This window comes from Desmodus rotundus, chromosome 10 (genome assembly GCF_022682495.2).
Source record: "Desmodus rotundus isolate HL8 chromosome 10, HLdesRot8A.1, whole genome shotgun sequence".
Classification (NCBI taxonomy): Eukaryota; Metazoa; Chordata; class Mammalia; order Chiroptera; family Phyllostomidae; genus Desmodus; species Desmodus rotundus.
The window spans coordinates 34,441,571-34,459,801 of record NC_071396.1 but is presented as its reverse complement, the minus strand read 5'-3'; the positions used below and the strand labels follow the sequence as shown (position 1 = coordinate 34,459,801).

The 18,231-nt window shown below is 48.5% G+C and overlaps 1 protein-coding gene across 3 annotated transcripts in view; it reads left to right on the top strand.

The window, feature by feature from the left end:
- Positions 1–605: 605 nt before the first annotated feature.
- Positions 606–18,231, top strand: part of DET1 (DET1 partner of COP1 E3 ubiquitin ligase) — a 37,207-nt gene continuing 19,581 nt past the window's right edge. Inside the window, exons 1-5 of one of the 3 annotated variants that reach the window (XM_024561903.3) lie at positions 606–703; positions 3,266–4,358; positions 7,155–7,342; positions 12,389–12,580; positions 15,782–16,450. In XM_024561903.3, the coding sequence (XP_024417671.1) occupies positions 3,276–4,358; positions 7,155–7,342; positions 12,389–12,580; positions 15,782–15,971 (1,653 nt within the window). In that variant the 5' untranslated portion in view covers positions 606–703; positions 3,266–3,275 and the 3' untranslated portion in view covers positions 15,972–16,450. Of the gene's footprint in view, positions 704–3,265; positions 4,359–7,154; positions 7,343–12,388; positions 12,581–15,781; positions 16,451–18,231 lie in introns of those variants that run through there. The other 2 variants (XM_053912551.1, XM_045196473.2) reach the window with 2 other exon arrangements.

Below are 18,231 nucleotides of genomic sequence, written 5' to 3'. Positions count from 1 at the left end.
GAACTGGAGGTATGACCCACCCTGACTCCAGGAGACCATAAGCAGTTCCACCTTTGCTCCTCAGGAGGATGGCTAGCAATTCCAGACGCTATCTGAGCCATTGTGCTCCAGGGTGAGATGACCACTGCCCAGGACACAGCTAAAGACCACCACCCAGGGCACAGCTTAAGACTACTGCCCAGGGCGAGAATGCTGGAGTTGTTTTTTTAATCCAATGAACTCCTCCTTGAATTTCAAAACCCCTCACCACACCTGCTTATTCCCTGCTATGAAAACCGGGGCCTGGAAAGAGAAGACAAGAAGGTCTGTGAGGGTATGAACCCGCCATCTTCTCAGATCGCCGGCCATCTGAATAAAGGGCCCATAAAGATTCAACCGCTGTCATTGCTTATTGGGTTTGGTAGTGACGGGCAGCCCGAATGCCGGTGTCTTTTCTGGTTTCAGTTGGAATGCCGAGCTCATTTTCCCCCTCCCGGTCACGGGGCCTCTGGCTACGGTCCCCCTCCGGACACGAGGGTGCGCTGTAACACCAGTCTGAGCCGGCTGCACGGCGCCGTCCTACCCCCTAGTCTCCTCTCGCTGAGCTGCACTTCCGGTGGCTAGCGGAAGCGGGCCTGAGGCATGGCGGGGGTGGGGTCAGGGGAGGCGCACGCAGAGCCGGCTGGGGGGTCTCTAGCCCCCGCCCTTTGAGCCGGACGGACAGGTGAGGACTTTTCCTTCCTAAGCCCAACCTCCAAGCCCGTCAGGCCCTCCCCAGGCCTCCTCAGGTTACTGCCCTGGGGCTGCCCCTGTGTGACCCCGGAGACCCCAAGGCCCCCACCCTTCCACAGATTTCTCTTCCCCTTGAGGTCCTGCTCCAGACTTGTCTCTCTGGGGGCGCCCCCTTTGGGGGGGTGTACCCCCCCTCCATCCTGCCCATTTTGGAAGCTGTCACAAGCAGTTGAGGGCTATGTGCACCTGTCTCCCTGGGGAAACAGACCCAGCCAAGGGAAGAGGATTGGCTCCACAAAATGAGTTAGTGGCGGATTCAGCCAGGCTTGCTTTTGTTCCGTAAATAAAATGCAGAACGCATACTACAGGCCAGCCTCAGTGCTGGCTCTGAGAACACCGAGGGGACTTGAGTAGACATGCTTAGTCTCCGGAGAGTCCAACAGTAGGCACATAACCATGCAAGTAAATGTAATAGATCGTGACAATTAATTACTTTGGAGGAAACAGAAATATTATGGGGGGCCAGTTTTAGGAAGGGTAGTCAGAGAAGACGTCCTGAAGATGTAGCTTAAGTTGCAACTTGAGGAATTATGGCCAGGATGCAGAGGAAATGCATCCTAGGCAGAGGGAACAGACAGCCCCTGCCGGTACCTGAGTTGGCAAAGACCTTGGCGTGAGGCAGGTCCAACGTTGAGGAAAGGAGGCTTAAGATGTGCTAGGTGCTGTGACGGGCATGCAGAATGCAATGTGCGTGGACTTGGGCAGGAGCTCAGTCATCACTTAGGGCTCAGGCATAAGTGAGATGCAGAGGCAAAGTGCAAGCATGGTAAATGGTATGAAGGGCAGGTATGGCTGGGATATTGGTATTTTATCTAATGGGGAGGTGATTTCTCTGAGAAAGGGATGATTAGGCCGATACCTGACATGGGAGTTAGCTCAGCAAAGTGGGAAGAGCTGTTGCAGATTGAGGTTAACGGCAGCTGCCAAGGTGCTAAGCCAGGAGGTAGCGCACCTGCTGAGGAGATGGTTAGAGTTAAATGGGAAGGGGGGCCGGAGAGGGTGAGCGGAGACCTGTGGCTGTTCTATTAAGGATTTCGATCCTATCGCGAAGAGCAGTGGGAAGGTACTTAATCCACAGTGGAAAGGATGTGATCGCAGACGCATTTAAAAAAGTGCATTCTGGCTGGTGTGTGGGTTGGCCATGGACAAGAGTGGATTTAGGGAGACCAGGTAGGAAACTGTTGCCGTAATGCAGATGTGACATGCACGTGAATTTTCTTAGAATTAAGCACTGACTTTGCGTAAAATGATCAGTGTTGTGTTTTTTTTCTAAGCTGAACAACTGTATAGTGTATTTTATCTGACTCGTATGTGAGGTTAGTCAATTAGATGCTATTAAATACCTACTCCTTCCTCTCTCATGCCATTCTGGTTTCCCCATCTGACTCCAGCCCCGTCTCAGGTGGGCGGAGGTGTCCTGGGCAGGGATTGACTGAGGCCGTTTTGTGCATTGCTTGGTGTCTTAATAGTGTGTTTTTAAGGCTGTATCACCATGGCCTCATGGGACACGGAGTAGGTATGTGAAATTTAGTATTGTAGTTATTGTTCGGATGTGGAAGATATGGCCCACTTCATCACGCTAAGTTCCTTTGCAAAACCTCATGAGAGAGAGTCCTTTTAAACTCCAGTGCTGCCAAGAGCCGTGCTTCTCTCAAATAGCTGTGGCGTTTTTCTCTTATTGACCGTGCAAATTCTGTAACTGACTGCATTTTCCTCTTGGCCTCTGTGCTGAGAAATCCACAGGCATTTGTTGGTTCCTGTGAGCCATGCATTACTTGGTTGTTTTCAAGACTTTTGCTTTGTGTTTTAGTTTTTCACAGTTTGATGTGTCTGGGCATGATTTCTTTCGGTTTATTATGTTTGGGGTCCTATGAACTTCTTGAGTCTCAGGCTTATGTACAGGAAGGTTTGTTTCTGGGCTCTCTATTGTATCCCACTGGTCTATTTGTCTTTATGCCAATGCCACACTTTTTGATTACTGTAGCTTCATAATATGTTTTGAATTCATGAATTGTGAGACTTCCACCTTTGTTCTTTTACAAAACCGTTGGCCTGTTGAGGTTCCTTGAGATGACATGTGCATTGTAGGATGCATGTTTCTATTTTTGCAAAAAAATGCTGTTGAGATTTTGGTATGGATTACATTGAGTTTGTAGATTGCTGTGGGCAGGATGGACGTCTTAAGAGCCCAGTAAGTACATATTTTTTAATGAACCTACATAGAAAAAATTTGATACGGTTCTAGGTTTGTTGACTATTCCCAACAGCTATGCCTGCTTTGAAGGTTCCAGTTGAATTAGGTCCTTCTCTCCAACCTGTTTCTAGACTCGGAAATGTCCGAACCACTTCCTGATTATAGTCACGGAAGGAGAGATGCTGACCCTTGTCCTCTCGGGACCTCCCCTGTTCAGGGTGTAAGGAGGGGAGTCTCTTTGACTCGTATATGTTTTGGTAACTTCCATTTCATTTCCTTCGGCTCAACTTTTCCATGTAGCGATGTGATAATGGATCATCATGTTCCCACCATCAAACCTCGAAGAATCCAGAACCAAAATGTCATCCACCGCTTGGAACGCCGGCGGATCAGTTCCGGCAAGGCGGGCACCCACTGGCATCAGGTCCGAGTGTTCCACCAGAACGTCTTCCCCAACTTCACAGTCGTCAACGTCGAGAAGCCGCCCTGTTTCTTGCGTAAGTTCTCACCTGATGGACGCTACTTCATTGCTTTCTCTTCAGACCAGACGTCGCTCGAAATCTATGAGTACCAGGGCTGCCAGGCGGCCGAGGACCTCCTGCAGGGCTACGAGGGGGAGATCCTGTCCAATGGCAATGACCAGCGGTCGGTCAACATCCGCGGCCGGCTCTTCGAGCGGTTTTTCGTCCTGCTGCACATCACCAACGTGGCAGCCAACGGCGAGCACCTGAACCGGGAGTGCAGCCTTTTCACCGACGACTGCCGGCGGGTCATCGTGGGCTCCGCTGCCTACCTCCCGGACGAGCCGCACCCCCCCTTCTACGAGGTGTACCGGAACAGTGAGTCCGTGACCCCCAACCCACGGTCTCCTCTGGAGGATTACTCCCTCCACATCATTGACCTTCACACCGGCCGCCTATGTGACACACGCACCTTCAAGTGTGATAAAGTGGTCCTGTCGCACAACCAAGGACTGTACTTGTACAAAAACATCCTGGCCATCCTGTCAGTGCAGCAGCAGACCATCCACGTCTTCCAGGTGACTCCGGAAGGCACTTTCATTGACGTGAGGACCATTGGCCGCTTCTGCTATGAGGACGACCTGCTCACCGTGTCGGCTGTTTTCCCTGAGGTCCAGCGGGACAGCCAGACAGGCATGGCCAACCCTTTCAGGGACCCTTTCATCAACTCCCTGAAACACCGGCTGCTTGTGTACTTGTGGCGCCGCGCAGAGCAGGATGGGAGCGCCATGGCCAAGAGGCGCTTCTTCCAGTATTTCGACCAACTGCGGCAGCTGCGCATGTGGAAAATGCAGCTTCTGGACGAAAACCATCTGTTTATCAAGTACACTAGTGAGGACGTGGTGACCCTGAGGGTCACAGATCCGTCACAGGTACGAGGTGCTCTCCTGCCTGTTGCTTCTGCACTCTCTTTGGCAGGAGGTGACGGTCTCTCTCTTTGCGTATAGCCACCCTCTCAGAAATGCACGTTTTGTGTGGTCTTAAATGCTTGCTGTCCTAGGGTTCGGTCAAACCTAAAACAGCTCAGTTTTTTTCTCTGGCCACATGTATGTATTTGAATATATGGAAGCTAAACCTCAAGCCATTGCCATGTAGATAGTCACCTCTGCGATTGTTGCCCTCTGCCTTCTGCAGAACATTTTTAGTACCCCTGAGGTGGAAGCCCAAAGGAGGTGGAAGGTCAAGGTGTGGACTACCTGTGGATAATCCTTCCTTGATTTTGTAAGACCGGTTACTGGTCTGACTGTTTTAGTTCTGGCAATAAGAATGAGCCCACCGTATAAAAAATCCTGTGAAAATCTAGCCTCTCTTTCCTGCTTAAGTGGTTACTGCCAATACACTTCTTCACAAAGTCTTCTTTAAAGGATGACAAATAGGCAAGTTCATTGGATGGAGTTAAGACTTATGACTTTACCTTGACCTTTCGCACGTAGGTCGGAGAGCAGTAAAAGCTGAGAAGGAAGCCCAGATTTCGGATCCTTCGAATGAATCATCAGGACTGCAGGGCCTGAGGTTTTTCATTGGGGTGAAAGATGTTGGTAGGGGAGAGGGGCATTGCCCAGATGGGACTAAGATGTTGGTAAGAGCCCGGAATCCTCTGAGATTCTGGGATGGAAACACCGTGTTGAAATTCAGGGTAACCTGGGCGTTTCCCTTTAAAAAGCACTCCACTCCAGTGCAGACCGAGTAAGAGCCCACCTTTCTGTCCCTTTGTCCCCCATTCTCCTGCATCCGGGTTGTCTCCTTAGATGCTACTTTGAAATTCTGAACAGGTTGCAAACCAGCAAACCGCAAAGTCAGCTGGGTTTGCCGTAGCTTGTTGACCTGAGGCTGCCCCACCGTCAGAAGAGGCTGGATGGGGCCTCGTCTCCAAGGCCCGGCCTGCCGTCGTGGTAACATGTTCTCTGACACTCTTCTTCTGAGTCACGGCGTATGAATTCTTTAAGAAACGGGGGGTGCTATGGGGTTTAGAGATCATTTTTTCCTGGATTCCTGTTTCTCCCCTGTCAATGATGAAGTAACCCATGGGGCCATCACGGCGAAGCATCTAGTTCGTCTCGTGTGTCGTGGGAGATTGGCGGTGAAGCCCTTGACTTCCGCACCCTCCTGTCCTGGATTTCCCAGTCTGTCCTGGGGGGACGCTTAAAAGATGTTTGTGTAACTCTGTACTCACGTAATCCTGATGGATCCCGATAAAGCTCTGATGTGATCAAAGAGGTGTCCAGGTGTATAGAAAGGACCTGAGTCACTCTTTCATTTAGATTTGAGCTGTAATTACCTTTTTTTGTTTTGGAGGGAATACGATGTCTGTGATTGCTGCATTTGAGATTCTCCCTTTTTTCTTCGCTAAAAGCAGGAGCTATTTTTTTTCCAATAGCTCCAATAAGGTGTAGCCAGAAATGGTACTAGGGCTCTGTGCTTTGCTTAACAGAATTGTTACTTGAAACCCAGTCTCTCTGCCCCAGTTGTCTTTCCCTCCTTCCTCCGTTTAATTTGATAGGTTCCAATAAGGTTAATGAGTAAAAAGTGCACCCAAAACAAAGCCTTGCTAATATTAGGGATGTTATTCTCAGGTTACCCTCTAGCCTCTTTAATTTACAGCCAAATTTAATTTCCAGGGGTTCACAAAAGTCATGTAATATAAGCTCTGGGAAGGACTAATTACTAGTGAAACAGGTAGGCCAAATGGCTCCAGAAATTGTTAACGGAGATTGAAACGTAATCATAGGAGGGGGAAAACTAATCTCAGTGTTCTAAAGACTTCTAGCATCCTTTTGGAAGCCTGCAGATTGGTTTACACTGTCCCCTTCACTGCGACAAAACTTGCTCCTGGTGCTTCCCTGCGGCCTGTTGGGTAGAGCAGAGCACTGGAGGTTTGAAGGGGGGAGGGCTCGTCACCCAGGGGCCCATTCAAGGAGAAGCAGTAACTCTGCCACCTGTGGCGTTTGAATGCTTCCCAGGTCCCCCTCTGAGATTGCTATGTCACCAGTGTATCTTACCAATGCCCTTGGCCGAAGGCACATTCATGGAGAAGGAGATGGAAGCGCCTCTCCGATGTTCCATTTGTTCAGCAGCGGTACCCTGCTCGGGTCCAACTTGCCTGGGCTGTTTCAGGATGTAATGTACTTAAGGCCGCTGTCTGCGTGTTAGAAATATTAAGGAAAATAAACACCCCTACATTGAACTTTCAACTGTACATACACAAGAGAAAATTTGCCAACAGGCAACTCCAGGCTGCAAATTAGTTTCTCAGCAGGAAGGAAAATTAAATCTGGCATTTAAAAAAAGTATTCCCGCCCCCCACCCCCGCAGGGTGGGTTGGGGAGCAAGTAGGAAATAAATATTTAGAAGGAAGAATATTGAATTTGCACAGTTTAAAAGGAAAGATTGAAAACCTTTTTATACATCTATGCCAGCCGGTTCTGTAATTCTGGCAGCACAGATACAGTGGGAAATCTGGCAACACTGAGGCCTGTGGGTAAGAAAGCCCACCGGGGCGTGCCCCCCCCTTCCCAGAACCACTCGGAGTCACGTTTCGGCCCTAGTGCTGCAGCGGAGGGGTTTGTGCGTGCCCCATGGTGGCTTGAATTTTCAGCCAGTCGATACGTTTGCTCGGCAAGGCATTATACTGAGCCGCCTGTCCCTCAGCTCTCTCTCTTCTTCTGCAGGCTTCTTTCTTTGTGGTGTACAATATGGTGACAACCGAGGTGATCGCTGTGTTTGAGAATACATCAGATGAGCTCTTGGAGCTCTTCGAGAACTTCTGTGATCTCTTCCGCAACGCTACCCTGCACAGCGAAGTCCAGTTTCCCTGCTCCGCTTCCAGCAACAATTTTGCAAGGCAGATCCAGCGCCGGTAAGCTGTTCCACTGGTCTTTCTTCACGGGCTTCATTTTTCTCAGTCTGTTGGGGTTAGGCCAATAGTCATTCACTTCAGGAAATCACACTACAATCGTATCCTCTGATTCCTGCGTGTATTTCATCTCCCCCACAGAATTGTATCCTAACATAACATATTTTATTAACCATCCTATCCTACTTTGCTGCATTGAAAATGTAATCTAACATAAATTAAAATTATTTTTTATTTCTTGGGAACACATGGCTCTACATGCTCAAATTTATAGTGTACAGAAATCTGGTGGTAAAAATAAGTGAAAATGGATCCGTTATCATTAGAAGAAAAGTTTCAGAAAAAAACATGGACACCCAGGATCATGAGTCACTTAAGGAAAGCCGTTACCCTGAAAGGCAGAGACCGGATGAAACAGGCGGAAGGAAGACGCAACGCTGTGTACCTTGGAGGTGTCGAAGCTGTAAGAACAGGCACTCTCCCAGAACAGAGACACTTGAGAAATTTAAAATTTGTTAGACATAGTTGAACTCTCCAAGAAAGAACAAAAAGATAGGAGCATAAAGATGGGAGAGAAAGGATGGGAGCAAAGTTACAGGATTCGCCCCGGCGTTCCAGTATCTGGCTGATTCCAAAAGGAGCAGTAGAGAAAATGAAGTCCAGGAAGTCACGTAAGACGGTTTTCCAATCCTGAGAACATAAACTTCTAGATTGGCAGGACCATCGAATGGTGCGCTCAAGCTGGCCTGCACTGGTTCGATTAACTAACTGGTTGTTAGTTAAACTTTTATTTAAATTTTATTTACTTATTTTTAGAGAGAGGGGAAGGGAGGGAGAAAGAGAGGGAGAGAAACATCAATGTGTGGTTGCCTCTTGAGCACCCCCTACTTGGGACCTGGCCTGAAACCCAGGCGTGCGCCCTGACTGGGAATTGAACCGTTGACCTTTTCGTTTGCAGGCCAGCACTCAATCCACTGAGCCACACCAGCCAGGGCTGTTAGTTAAACTTTAATGAATTTTTGCAAGCAGACTGTGAAACATAGTGGTCATTAAAAACGAACTACTTTCTAATTAGTTCACTGTTATTATCTATGCCCTTGCGGTTGTTTGTGTCTATTTTATTTGAGTGGTGGTAGTACTGGGCAGTGATGTGCTCCAGCTCATCTCTGGACACCTCTGCGCTCAGGGAGTCGCATGGGGACCTTGACACCGACCACCACAGGGGGCGTCTCGCCACAGAGACTGGCAAGGCTTCCCATTCTGCCTTTTCCCCCTGGAGAAATGCTTATGAAACCTTTGTGAGCACATTCCTGGATTCATCAAGAACCCAGTACAGTGAAAAAAAGACCTGTTCTGAGGCATGTCATCATGAAAGTTTGAAACATTGGGGATAAAGAGAAAATTGTAAACATTTCCACAGAGAACATACATCTCACGTGTAAAGCAACAAGTCATCAGATTAGTGGTGGACTTCCCATCACAGCCCTGAAAGCTTGGAGTCATGAATGAAGGACGCGCCCCCAGGCCATGCTGTAAATACATGAGTTCTAACCTATAATTCTATATTCCAATAATCATTGGAGCAAAGACATTTTCAGACATGCTGTCCCCCAAAATTGCTCTCCATATACCTTTTCTAAGAAAGCACCTGGAAGGTGTGTTTTACCAATAAACACAATTTGAACGGTACAGGAAATAGTTCGACACTGGAGAGAAGCGGAGCGAACTCCAAGGATGGTGGTGAAGGGAAGTTCCAGGATGACACACACCAGCTAGACAGGTTGAAGCAGGAGGGTGGAGATTGCTAAGGGGGATGTATCCAAGGAAATATTACAGTCATTAGAACGTTTGATGGTTCTTGCATGTTAACAAGGGACTGTCGGTTCTGTTCTAGTAGGGTCGTCAACAAAAGCCTCATCAAGAAGGTGATATTTGAGCAAAGCGTTTTTTAAAAAGATTTTATGTATTTATTTTTAGAGAGAGGGGAAGGGAGGGAGAAAGAGAAGCAGGGAAACATTGATGTGCTAGAGATACATCAATTGGTTGCCTCTCACGTGCCCCCTACTGGGGACCTGGCCTGCAACCCAGGCATGTGCCCTAGCTGGGAATCGAACCAGCAACCCTTCGGTTCACAGGGTCTCACTCATGTTTTAACAGGGTCCCTCTGGTTGCCGTGTTCAGAATAGACTGTAGGAGGGTAAAGTCGAAGCAGGGACAGCAGTTAGGAGACTGTTGCAATGATCCAATAAAAAACAATCGTTGCATTTTGTTTCCTGCTAGTAGGGTTTAAGTTCTTTTTTTGGCTATTTATAATATCCTAAGCACCTAGAAGAGTGCCTGGCACATACTAGGCCATTAGTAACTACTTCTTTATTGAATGATGGTGGCTTGGGTCAGGGTAGTGACATTAGGGATGGTAAGTAATGGTATTCTCAAGGTATTTTGAAGATTGAGCCCAAAAGATGTGGGCTGTGAGAAAGCCCAAAGATGATTCTAATGTTTTTGGCTTAATCAACTCGCTAGAGAGAGTTTCCATTGCATGGTGACGGCAGAGCTTGTGTGGAGCCAGTGTGGGCAGACCAGGGCTCTCCAAGTGGAGCGGTCTCCTAGTTTCCCTGTGGAGGGGGTGTCAGCATCTCCTGACAGGTCAGAGACCACGGGGACAGGGGACGGATCATCAGCTCCTGCACGTAGCAACCTGGAGACCACTGGCCACCTTGCGGAGAGGAGTGGTGGGGGGGGGGTGGTGGGGTGGGTGTCTGTTTGGGATAGGGTTAAAGAAAGAACGGGAGGAGGAGAATTGGAGAGAGAACCAAAAAGTGTTCTGAGGAGTTTTGCTGTAAAGGAGAGCTGAAGAATGATGCATCATTAGCTGGAGGAGCAAATGGGGTCCAGTTTTTGTTGTTTTTTTTAAATGGCAGGGGGAAATGGTGTGTTTGTAGGCAGATGGGACTGACCCTGTAGACAGGGGAAGCCGATGGTTTGAGGAAGGGAGGAAAGAGTTGGTTGAGAATGTGAGAGGGGATGGGGTCTGGGGGCCAAGTGGAGGGGCCGGCCTAACACGGGAGCACAGGTAGGAACAGATGGCTAAGGAAGGAAGGGAGGATGTGAGGAGGTTGTAGGGTGGCAAAAAGTTGGTGGAATCGATGGGTTGTAACATTCCACCCAGTGGGATTGAGGCCTGGTTGAAGCTGGGATGAGCAGAGGGAGGGAGTGGGAAGTGGGGAGAGAAGATGGGTGCAGAGCGGGGTGCTCCACCCTGAGACTGCAGGGGAGTTGCAGTCTCTGGCAACGGTGAGATTGAGGATACGACCGTGGCAATGGGGGGTGGAGACAGAGAGGAGGTCCAGGAACCAGGAGGCCCTGGTGTTGGAAGAGCCATCTCCGAGCATTTGAAATCACCACAAATTAAGAGGGACCATGAGTCAGGAGCTAAACTGGCAAAGAGCCAGAGGGATGACTGCTTCATCTTTCCGTCGGCTGGGAGCCTGGGGAGTGGAGGCCATGGGTGCCGTCGGGGGGTAGAAACTGCTTCCTCCTGTAGATTTCATGGAAGCTCTGATTCGTGATCATCACAAAGCGTGGGCCAGCCCCCTCATTCTGCCTTGCAAAGCCCGTGAGCCAGGAGGGTTGGAGTGTGGGTGGTAAACGCAGCACCAGATCTTTGCCGGAAAAGGGCTGAAAACAAAAGGGCCCAGGAACTTGGATCCCAGCCCAAATGAAAGGGAAAGAAAGAAGTTCTGTGTGGCCCGAGGTTAAATCTGGTGAATTACACTGAGGCTGTGAGCGTGACTGTTGAGAGGAGCGATGGGAAGGCAGCGTTGCTGCCGGGGCTCCCCTCTGGGGAAAGCAAGAAGGGTTCATGTCCACCCAGCACCCCAGGTCAGCGGTGAAGCCGAAGTCGCCACCATGTAATCGGCCCTTCCGGTCTTGTCAGAATTAGGGACATTCAGTTTTTTATGTCATTAGTTTTTATTCCATAGTGTCAGGGATGAGCTGTTACATTCCCTCCGTGTCACCAGACTAAGAAAAATTTATTTATTTTCCCTTTGATGGTTAAACTATATGATATGCTTTGGCCTAGAGATTTTTAAACAAATGCATACTGATAGCTGACAGTCATTCTAAGAAGCCGTAGGAACGTGAAAGGGAAGGAAGAAATTCAACATGTCATTACAAGAACACAGGAGTTCACATTTTGATGTATCTCTGCCAGGCTTTTTCTCAGGCATACATTTCTGTTCTCTTTGTGGTTTTAATCGTGCTATATAGACAGAAGTAGCCTACTTCTTTTGCTTACCATTTAACATTTTTCCTGTTATTATATAATATTTGAAAATTCGTTTCCCATGTAGATTTGATTTTTCCCTTTAACTTGTCCTTGTGCGCACAGGGAATTTTCTGCATGTAGGGTTGCTTCTTTCGGGTAAATTTCCAGAAGAATAGGAATAGTCGGTCCAAGGGTTTTAAATTTAGTGTTTGGTACGATGGTGAGAAATAGCTGCTCCCATATTATTTATGATTGAAGAGAAGCCAGATACGTGACTCTGTCCATGTTCCCGTTTTCATACCGACACCGGTGTTCCTGCAGGGTATAGGGAGCTGGCTCTCAAAGTTTACTTAAGCAAAGAAAGAAGGGGTAATTGGTCAGAAGGTTTGGTGAAAGCTGGCTTATCACCGATCCTAACAACAGTCAGAGAGAGGCTGCTTGACTCTGGGTTCTCTGCTCTCCATCATTCCTTTGTAACGCAGGCGAAGGCTGTTATTTGTGAGGGTAAATTCAAGTCGAAATAGTTGCTGTAGGTGTTAGTTACATTCATTTTCAACTGGTCTGTAGAGTCTTTTTAAAAATGAAGTCATGGTCCTGGTTTCTGTTTTCTGCTTTTTTTGTTTGAGAGTCTTTGAAGCTAGCGAGACTTGCTCGTGCGTTCCGACTTCGTTGGTACTCGGAGCTGTATTCGCAGAAGGAACTGTTTCTCCACATCTGTCCATCAGTTTGAAACGTGTGTGTCTGCTAACACAGTCTCCCTCACTGGTGCTCCGTTTTAGGTTTAAAGACACGATTATAAATGCCAAGTACGGGGGTCACACGGAGGCCGTGCGCCGACTGCTGGGCCAGCTCCCCATCAGCGCCCAGTCTTACAGTGGTAGCCCCTACCTCGACTTGTCACTCTTCAGCTACGATGACAAGTGGGTGTCCGTCATGGAGCGGCCCAAGACATGCGGGGATCACCCTATCAGGTACACCGTCTCTGCTCTCTCTCCCTCCTTCTTGGACATCACTTACTGTCATTGCGTCCTTTCGTGCCCATGGGCTGAATTGAAAAGGCTGGCTGTTTGATCACTTAGGCACTAGTCTTACAAACGAACAACTTACACTCCGCTTCTCTTCCAAACATGCGCTTCAGGTAAGTGTGGTTTCCTGTGAGAGGTATCCAGGGAAGGAAACAATACTTTTCCATGCAGTAATCTAATGCTATTCCCCAATACTGCTTATGGTTTCAGGGTTTTTCATTTTATCTAGCTCCAATGATCTTATTCCCCAGTTACCCAGTAGAAAAGGAAGCGGAAGCAATTTGGGGAACAGGAGGTTTTGGAGAAACGCATGGCTTCCTCGCTTGGGGAATTTTGGAATGTAGATAATAACACTTGTAAACATTTGGGTGTTATTGCTGAAACTGTGAAAGTAACCCCTGACAGTGAGTTCCCTACCTCACTGAGGTGCATTTCACAGAGCCACCTGTCTCTCCATGTGGGGAGCCTGTGTTGTGTGTGCCGTACGAGGGGCTCGGGACAGGAATAGGTACCGTTGTCACTGCGGGGTTATACGAGGGGAGGAAGGTGAGCGCCCGCAGCCCAGAGCGGGCGCGTGGGTCTTCCTCACCTAACAACAGTGTAGGTGGTGTTTTGCCATCCAGCTTCGTGGTGTGTTACTAGGGCTTGTGGGATATATTCGGCACAATTGATCACCGCTCATGACATTTCCTTTGGGAAATTGCAGTCAAGTTCCAACCCCCAGGTGACATTTTTTTTATTATGGACATTTTTAAACATATAAGTAGCAGAAGAGCATAACGAACCCATCGCCCAGCTCCCGCAGTTATCGGCTCACTGTCAGGCCCGCTTCATTCCTTTCTGCCTCCACTGCTCTCTCCTCCCGACCACCGGCCTGGGCTGTTCTGGAGCAGCTCCCAGCCGGCATGGCACTTTCCTCGTAAGTGTTCCAGTATGAGTTTTTAAAAGATAAGGCTTAAAACATATAACCTCAATACCACTATTTCATCTAGAGAAAATGAACAAAACCTTATTGAGACCGCCAAGTAGTTGATCCGATTTCATGTTTGCCTGGTGTCCTGTGAGTATTGTTTTCAGTTCGTTTGTTCCAAGTCAGGATCTCAACAAGGTTCCCACGTTGCATTTGGTCCCTGTTTTCTTCAGTCTTTTTTATTCTGTAGGTTTGTTTTCCCTCTTATTCCCCTTGCAGTGAGATTGTTGAAGAAACCGGGTTGTTGGTCCTGTAGTGTTCCCCACATTCCAGGGTTTGCTCGCTGCACCCCTGGTGTAACCGTCACCGTCTTTCTCTGCCTGTCGTGCTTCCTGTAAACTGCTAGGCAGGTTTAGAAGCTCAGACAACTCACTTTAAATTATAAGCCCTTTGTGTGTTGGGGACTCTGTGCTAAGGTCTTTGTGTTTTTACACCTAAAAACTTGTAACGGGCCTTATTTGATGTTGTCAAGTAGCATGAGATACATTTCTCACCCTTCTTTCTGACTTGCCTTTTTGATTTGAAAAGATTAACCTAGCCCTGGCTGGTGTGGCTCAGTGGATTGATCGCCGGCCTGCAAACCAAAGGGTCACCAGTTCGATTCTCAGTCAGGGCACATGCCTGGGTTGCGGGCCAGGTCCCCAGTAGGGGGCGTGCAAGAGGCAACCACACATTGAGGTTTTTCTCCCTCTCTTTCTCCCTCCCTTCCCCTCTCTGTAAAAATAAATAAATAAAACCTTAAAAAAAAGATTAACCTAATAACACACCCAAAAATGCTATAGCCCCTGACTAAAGCGGTTTTCCTTTTTTCGTAACACTTATTTATTTGTAATTTAACATGGGAAGTGGAAGGATGTTAAAGGCCCATGCGGAGGTCACGCCATCACTCTAACACCTTGGTTATACCTTCCGTTCTAGTCCTTGTCAGCGTGCTTGTTTGCGTGTGCACAGTTGTGGTGGCGCTTAGCGTGATACCGTGTGGTCTGTGTGTCTGCACGTTGGTACATAGTCCCCACAGCTACAGGCCTGATGAGGGCACAGTACTCCCTCAGATAGACGTTCCACGCTGTATTCGCCCGTTCCCCGCTTACTGAGCGTTTATTATTCTTTCCGCATTTTTCCACGAGAGCTAATGCTACACTAGCCATCTCTGTTCATGTCGCTGTTCGTTGCAGTTCAATTCTGAGGGTACAAAGTCTCAGACGTGGGATTTTTGAGTCCAAGGGTATGAATATCTTTATGTCTATTATATATCTGCTTTCTAAAGGGGAAATTAGAGTTCTTCAGTTCAGGCTTTGCCTTTTCTAGAACTCTCCCCAGTTCAGCCCCAGCCTTGCCGATCATCTGTAGTTCTCAATACCACAGGGCACTTAGTTTACATTATGGGTAAGTACTGGGTTGGGTGGTAGCGTCTTTAGTCTTACTATAGTTGATGACAAATTAAAAACTGCCTAGTATTTTGTTTTTGTGTGTGAAAAAGAAGAGCCTTCCACAGAATTTATTCTTAAGAATGGAAAACTCAGTTGTGAGTCTAGATCTACCCTGGCCTGTATGGTAGCTGGCAGCCACGCGCGACTGTTGAGCCCTTAAAGTGTGGCTAATCCAAGGTGAGGTGTGCTCAATGTCAAGTGCATATCACATTTCAGAGGTTTAGTGCAACCCCCCCCCCCCAAGAATGTGAAATAGCTTGTTAATATGTTTTACATTGACTGTAGATTGAAATGATAATATTTTCGGTATCAATATTGCATTAAATAAAATACATTATTAAAATTTATTTCACCTTAACATTTTTTTTTTTAATGTGGCTACCTGAAAACGTTAAATTGCATACATGGCCTACACGGTTTCATTTCTAGCCCTGGCCTAGATGGTTTTAGGGCAGGTAGCTTCTGGAAAATGGGGGGCTGTAATTAAGGCTGTAACTAAGGGCTGTCTTGGGAGAGAGAAATGATCCAGTGGCTTATAACAGGATGACATAGTGAAATCCAATCACTCTGCCCCTAAAATGAGCTGATGTACAAAGGGGGTTTTCCAGTTCTGGTAACCCCGGGCTGGCGTAAGAGGGGATCTCATCATAAGGTGAAGGAACAAGTTGCCGTGTTCCCCTGCTGTGCAGATTTCAGGATAGTGGTGAGTATGGCTACCGTCCCCTCTCTCTCTCCTATTCTGTTTAGGTTCTATGCCCGGGACTCTGGTCTACTCAAGTTTGAGATCCAGGCGGGCTTACTGGGCCGCCCCATCAACCACACGGTGCGACGCCTTGTTGCCTTTACCTTTCACCCCTTTGAGCCCTTTGCCATCTCTGTGCAGAGGACTAATGCTGAGTACGTCGTCAACTTCCACATGCGACACTGCTGCACGTAGACGCCTCACCACAGCCGGGGTTCCGGTCGGTCGTCTAGGGCTGCTCCCTTCTCATCCCATGGACCTTAGAGCAAAGCTCCTGGCTGCTGGCCAGCCGTATGGATTCCAGGCTGGCTGGCATCCCTCAGAAGGGGAGCGGGGGAGGGGAGTGAGCGTGGCTCAGCCTAATGGAATTTTGCATTGTGTACAAAAACTACCAGTGGATTTCAAGTCCTCTTGCTTTTTCCCTGTGGGAATGTCCGGCACTAATTAAGTTCCTTTACTTTTGGTTTTATTTTGTATTTTATCGCTATGAGAATGAGAGCATTACACTCTAACCCCCCCCCCCCCCTTGTCACCTTGGTGTTGCGGTATGCATTCTGTAGCAGGTCCATCTTGTTTACTCCTGAAAACTATGTACATCCTTTCTACGTAGCCAACAAGCAGGACTATCTTTATAAGAAAACAAAATAAAGTCTTGATATTTTCTTACTTATGTATATCCTGTTTGATGCCTGCCTTATGTTCTGATCTCACCAAACGCTTTTCAAATACAAGTGTTCCAGGAAGGAATGGGAAAGGGGCCAGAGGCCATGGGTGCACCAGCTGCTCTTGGGAGACGAAGTGGTGTGTGCCATCGTGGAAGATGGTTATCTGCCAGGGTCGCTCCCCTCCCTCGGGTTTTCGCCTGCTAATTGTCCCCCAGCTGGAGGGGCTGGGCGTAATTGCACATTCTCGCGTGGAAGCACGCTCCCATCTGTGCTGTCCGAGTTGTGCAGGTGGAAGAGTGAGCGGCTCTCTGGCCACAGAGAAACAGACACTGTTTAGCACGTACTGCAGTTTGGGTAGTGGGAGCTGGCAAGCTCCAGGTGTCCCCAAAGAAATCGGACTGGGTGTTCCTGGACGGCTGAGCCATCACAGCTGTCCTACAAACACCTGCCGGCCTCCCGCCAGCGCCCTTCTGTCACGTTCTCTGCTGCTCTCCTTCCGAGGGCTGCCAGGCTGTTTATGTTTCATCTTCATAATGCACCCGTGGTTTATGTAGTAAGCTTGTTAGCGACGTCTGACTTTGAAGGTCGCTTTGAAATGTTGGGTCTCGGAACAGGCTGTGAAAGGAGCCGTGGCTGCAGACAGCTGGTCCTGTGTCCTTCTGCACCCAGACTGCCTTCCCTGGGGGGCATGAGAAGTGTGAGATGAGATGCCAAACCCCATCAAAACCCTTTGGCTCATTTCCTCATCTTCAATGTCGAACAGCTAAATTCATTCTCAGGTAGCATTTGCCCACCTGTGCTGACCTCCTGGGAGTCAAGTAGATGCCCAAGATATTAAGGATGACGAGTGAAATAGGGAATTCTGGTGCAAACCAGCAGGAGCTCCAGTACTGTGTATCTAGGAACAGTGGAGGGGCATGAAGGAGAGGCGGAGAAGGAAAGCTGTACCGGGAAGGGACACTGGCGCTGGGTAAATGGGAGTGTGTTGTGTGCGCCAGGGCAGAGGACATTTCAAGGAGAGACCCAGCTTGTTCAAAGGCATGAAAAGGGCTGTCGAGGTGGTGGGCTGGCAAGGGATGGGAATATGGCCAGAATGTAAGCTCTGGGGGCGGGGGGCAGGAGAAAGGGACTGACTCCTGAAGAGAAGCCTTGTGCACGTGCTAGGGCTTCATGCGGTGTAGGGCAGCGTGTGGATATCGCAGCGAGAAGCTTCAGCAGGCTGGAAGATTGCTTGGAGGGAACAGAGACTAGGGGTAGGGAGGCCAGGCTTGTCAATGGAGCTGCTGCAAAGGGCAGTGGGACAGCTTGGGCGACTGAGCCACTGTTCTGGGTTCTCGTAGGTCATGACAAGATCAGGGTCCCAAAGCAGTCACAGGTTTGTAGCAGTGAACTAACCTTTTCGGTTTGCTTGACTGTACCGGCCACTTGACGTGCTTCTCTCTGTGCTCACTCTCTGCCTTTCCTCCTGGGTGAAATACCTCGGCTTCTAGGAAAGGCCACCTCCTTCCTCCCTCACTTTGCTCCACCCATCTCCTTTGGACTTCTCCCAAGGTCTTTGCTCCTGGAATTATTCCCTCCCTGCTGCATCATCCAGCTCTTGATAGGTCATTCCCATGAGCCTGTAAATGTGCTTGAGGAGCTTCCTTCTTTAAATAAAAACCACTGCTTTGGCCCCATAACCCTTCAGTTACTGCCATTTCTCTGCTACCCTTCACAGAAAAACTTCTCGAACGAGTTCTCCAAGTTAAATGTTTTTGCTTCCCCATGTTCTATCTTCCCTCAGCCCCGTC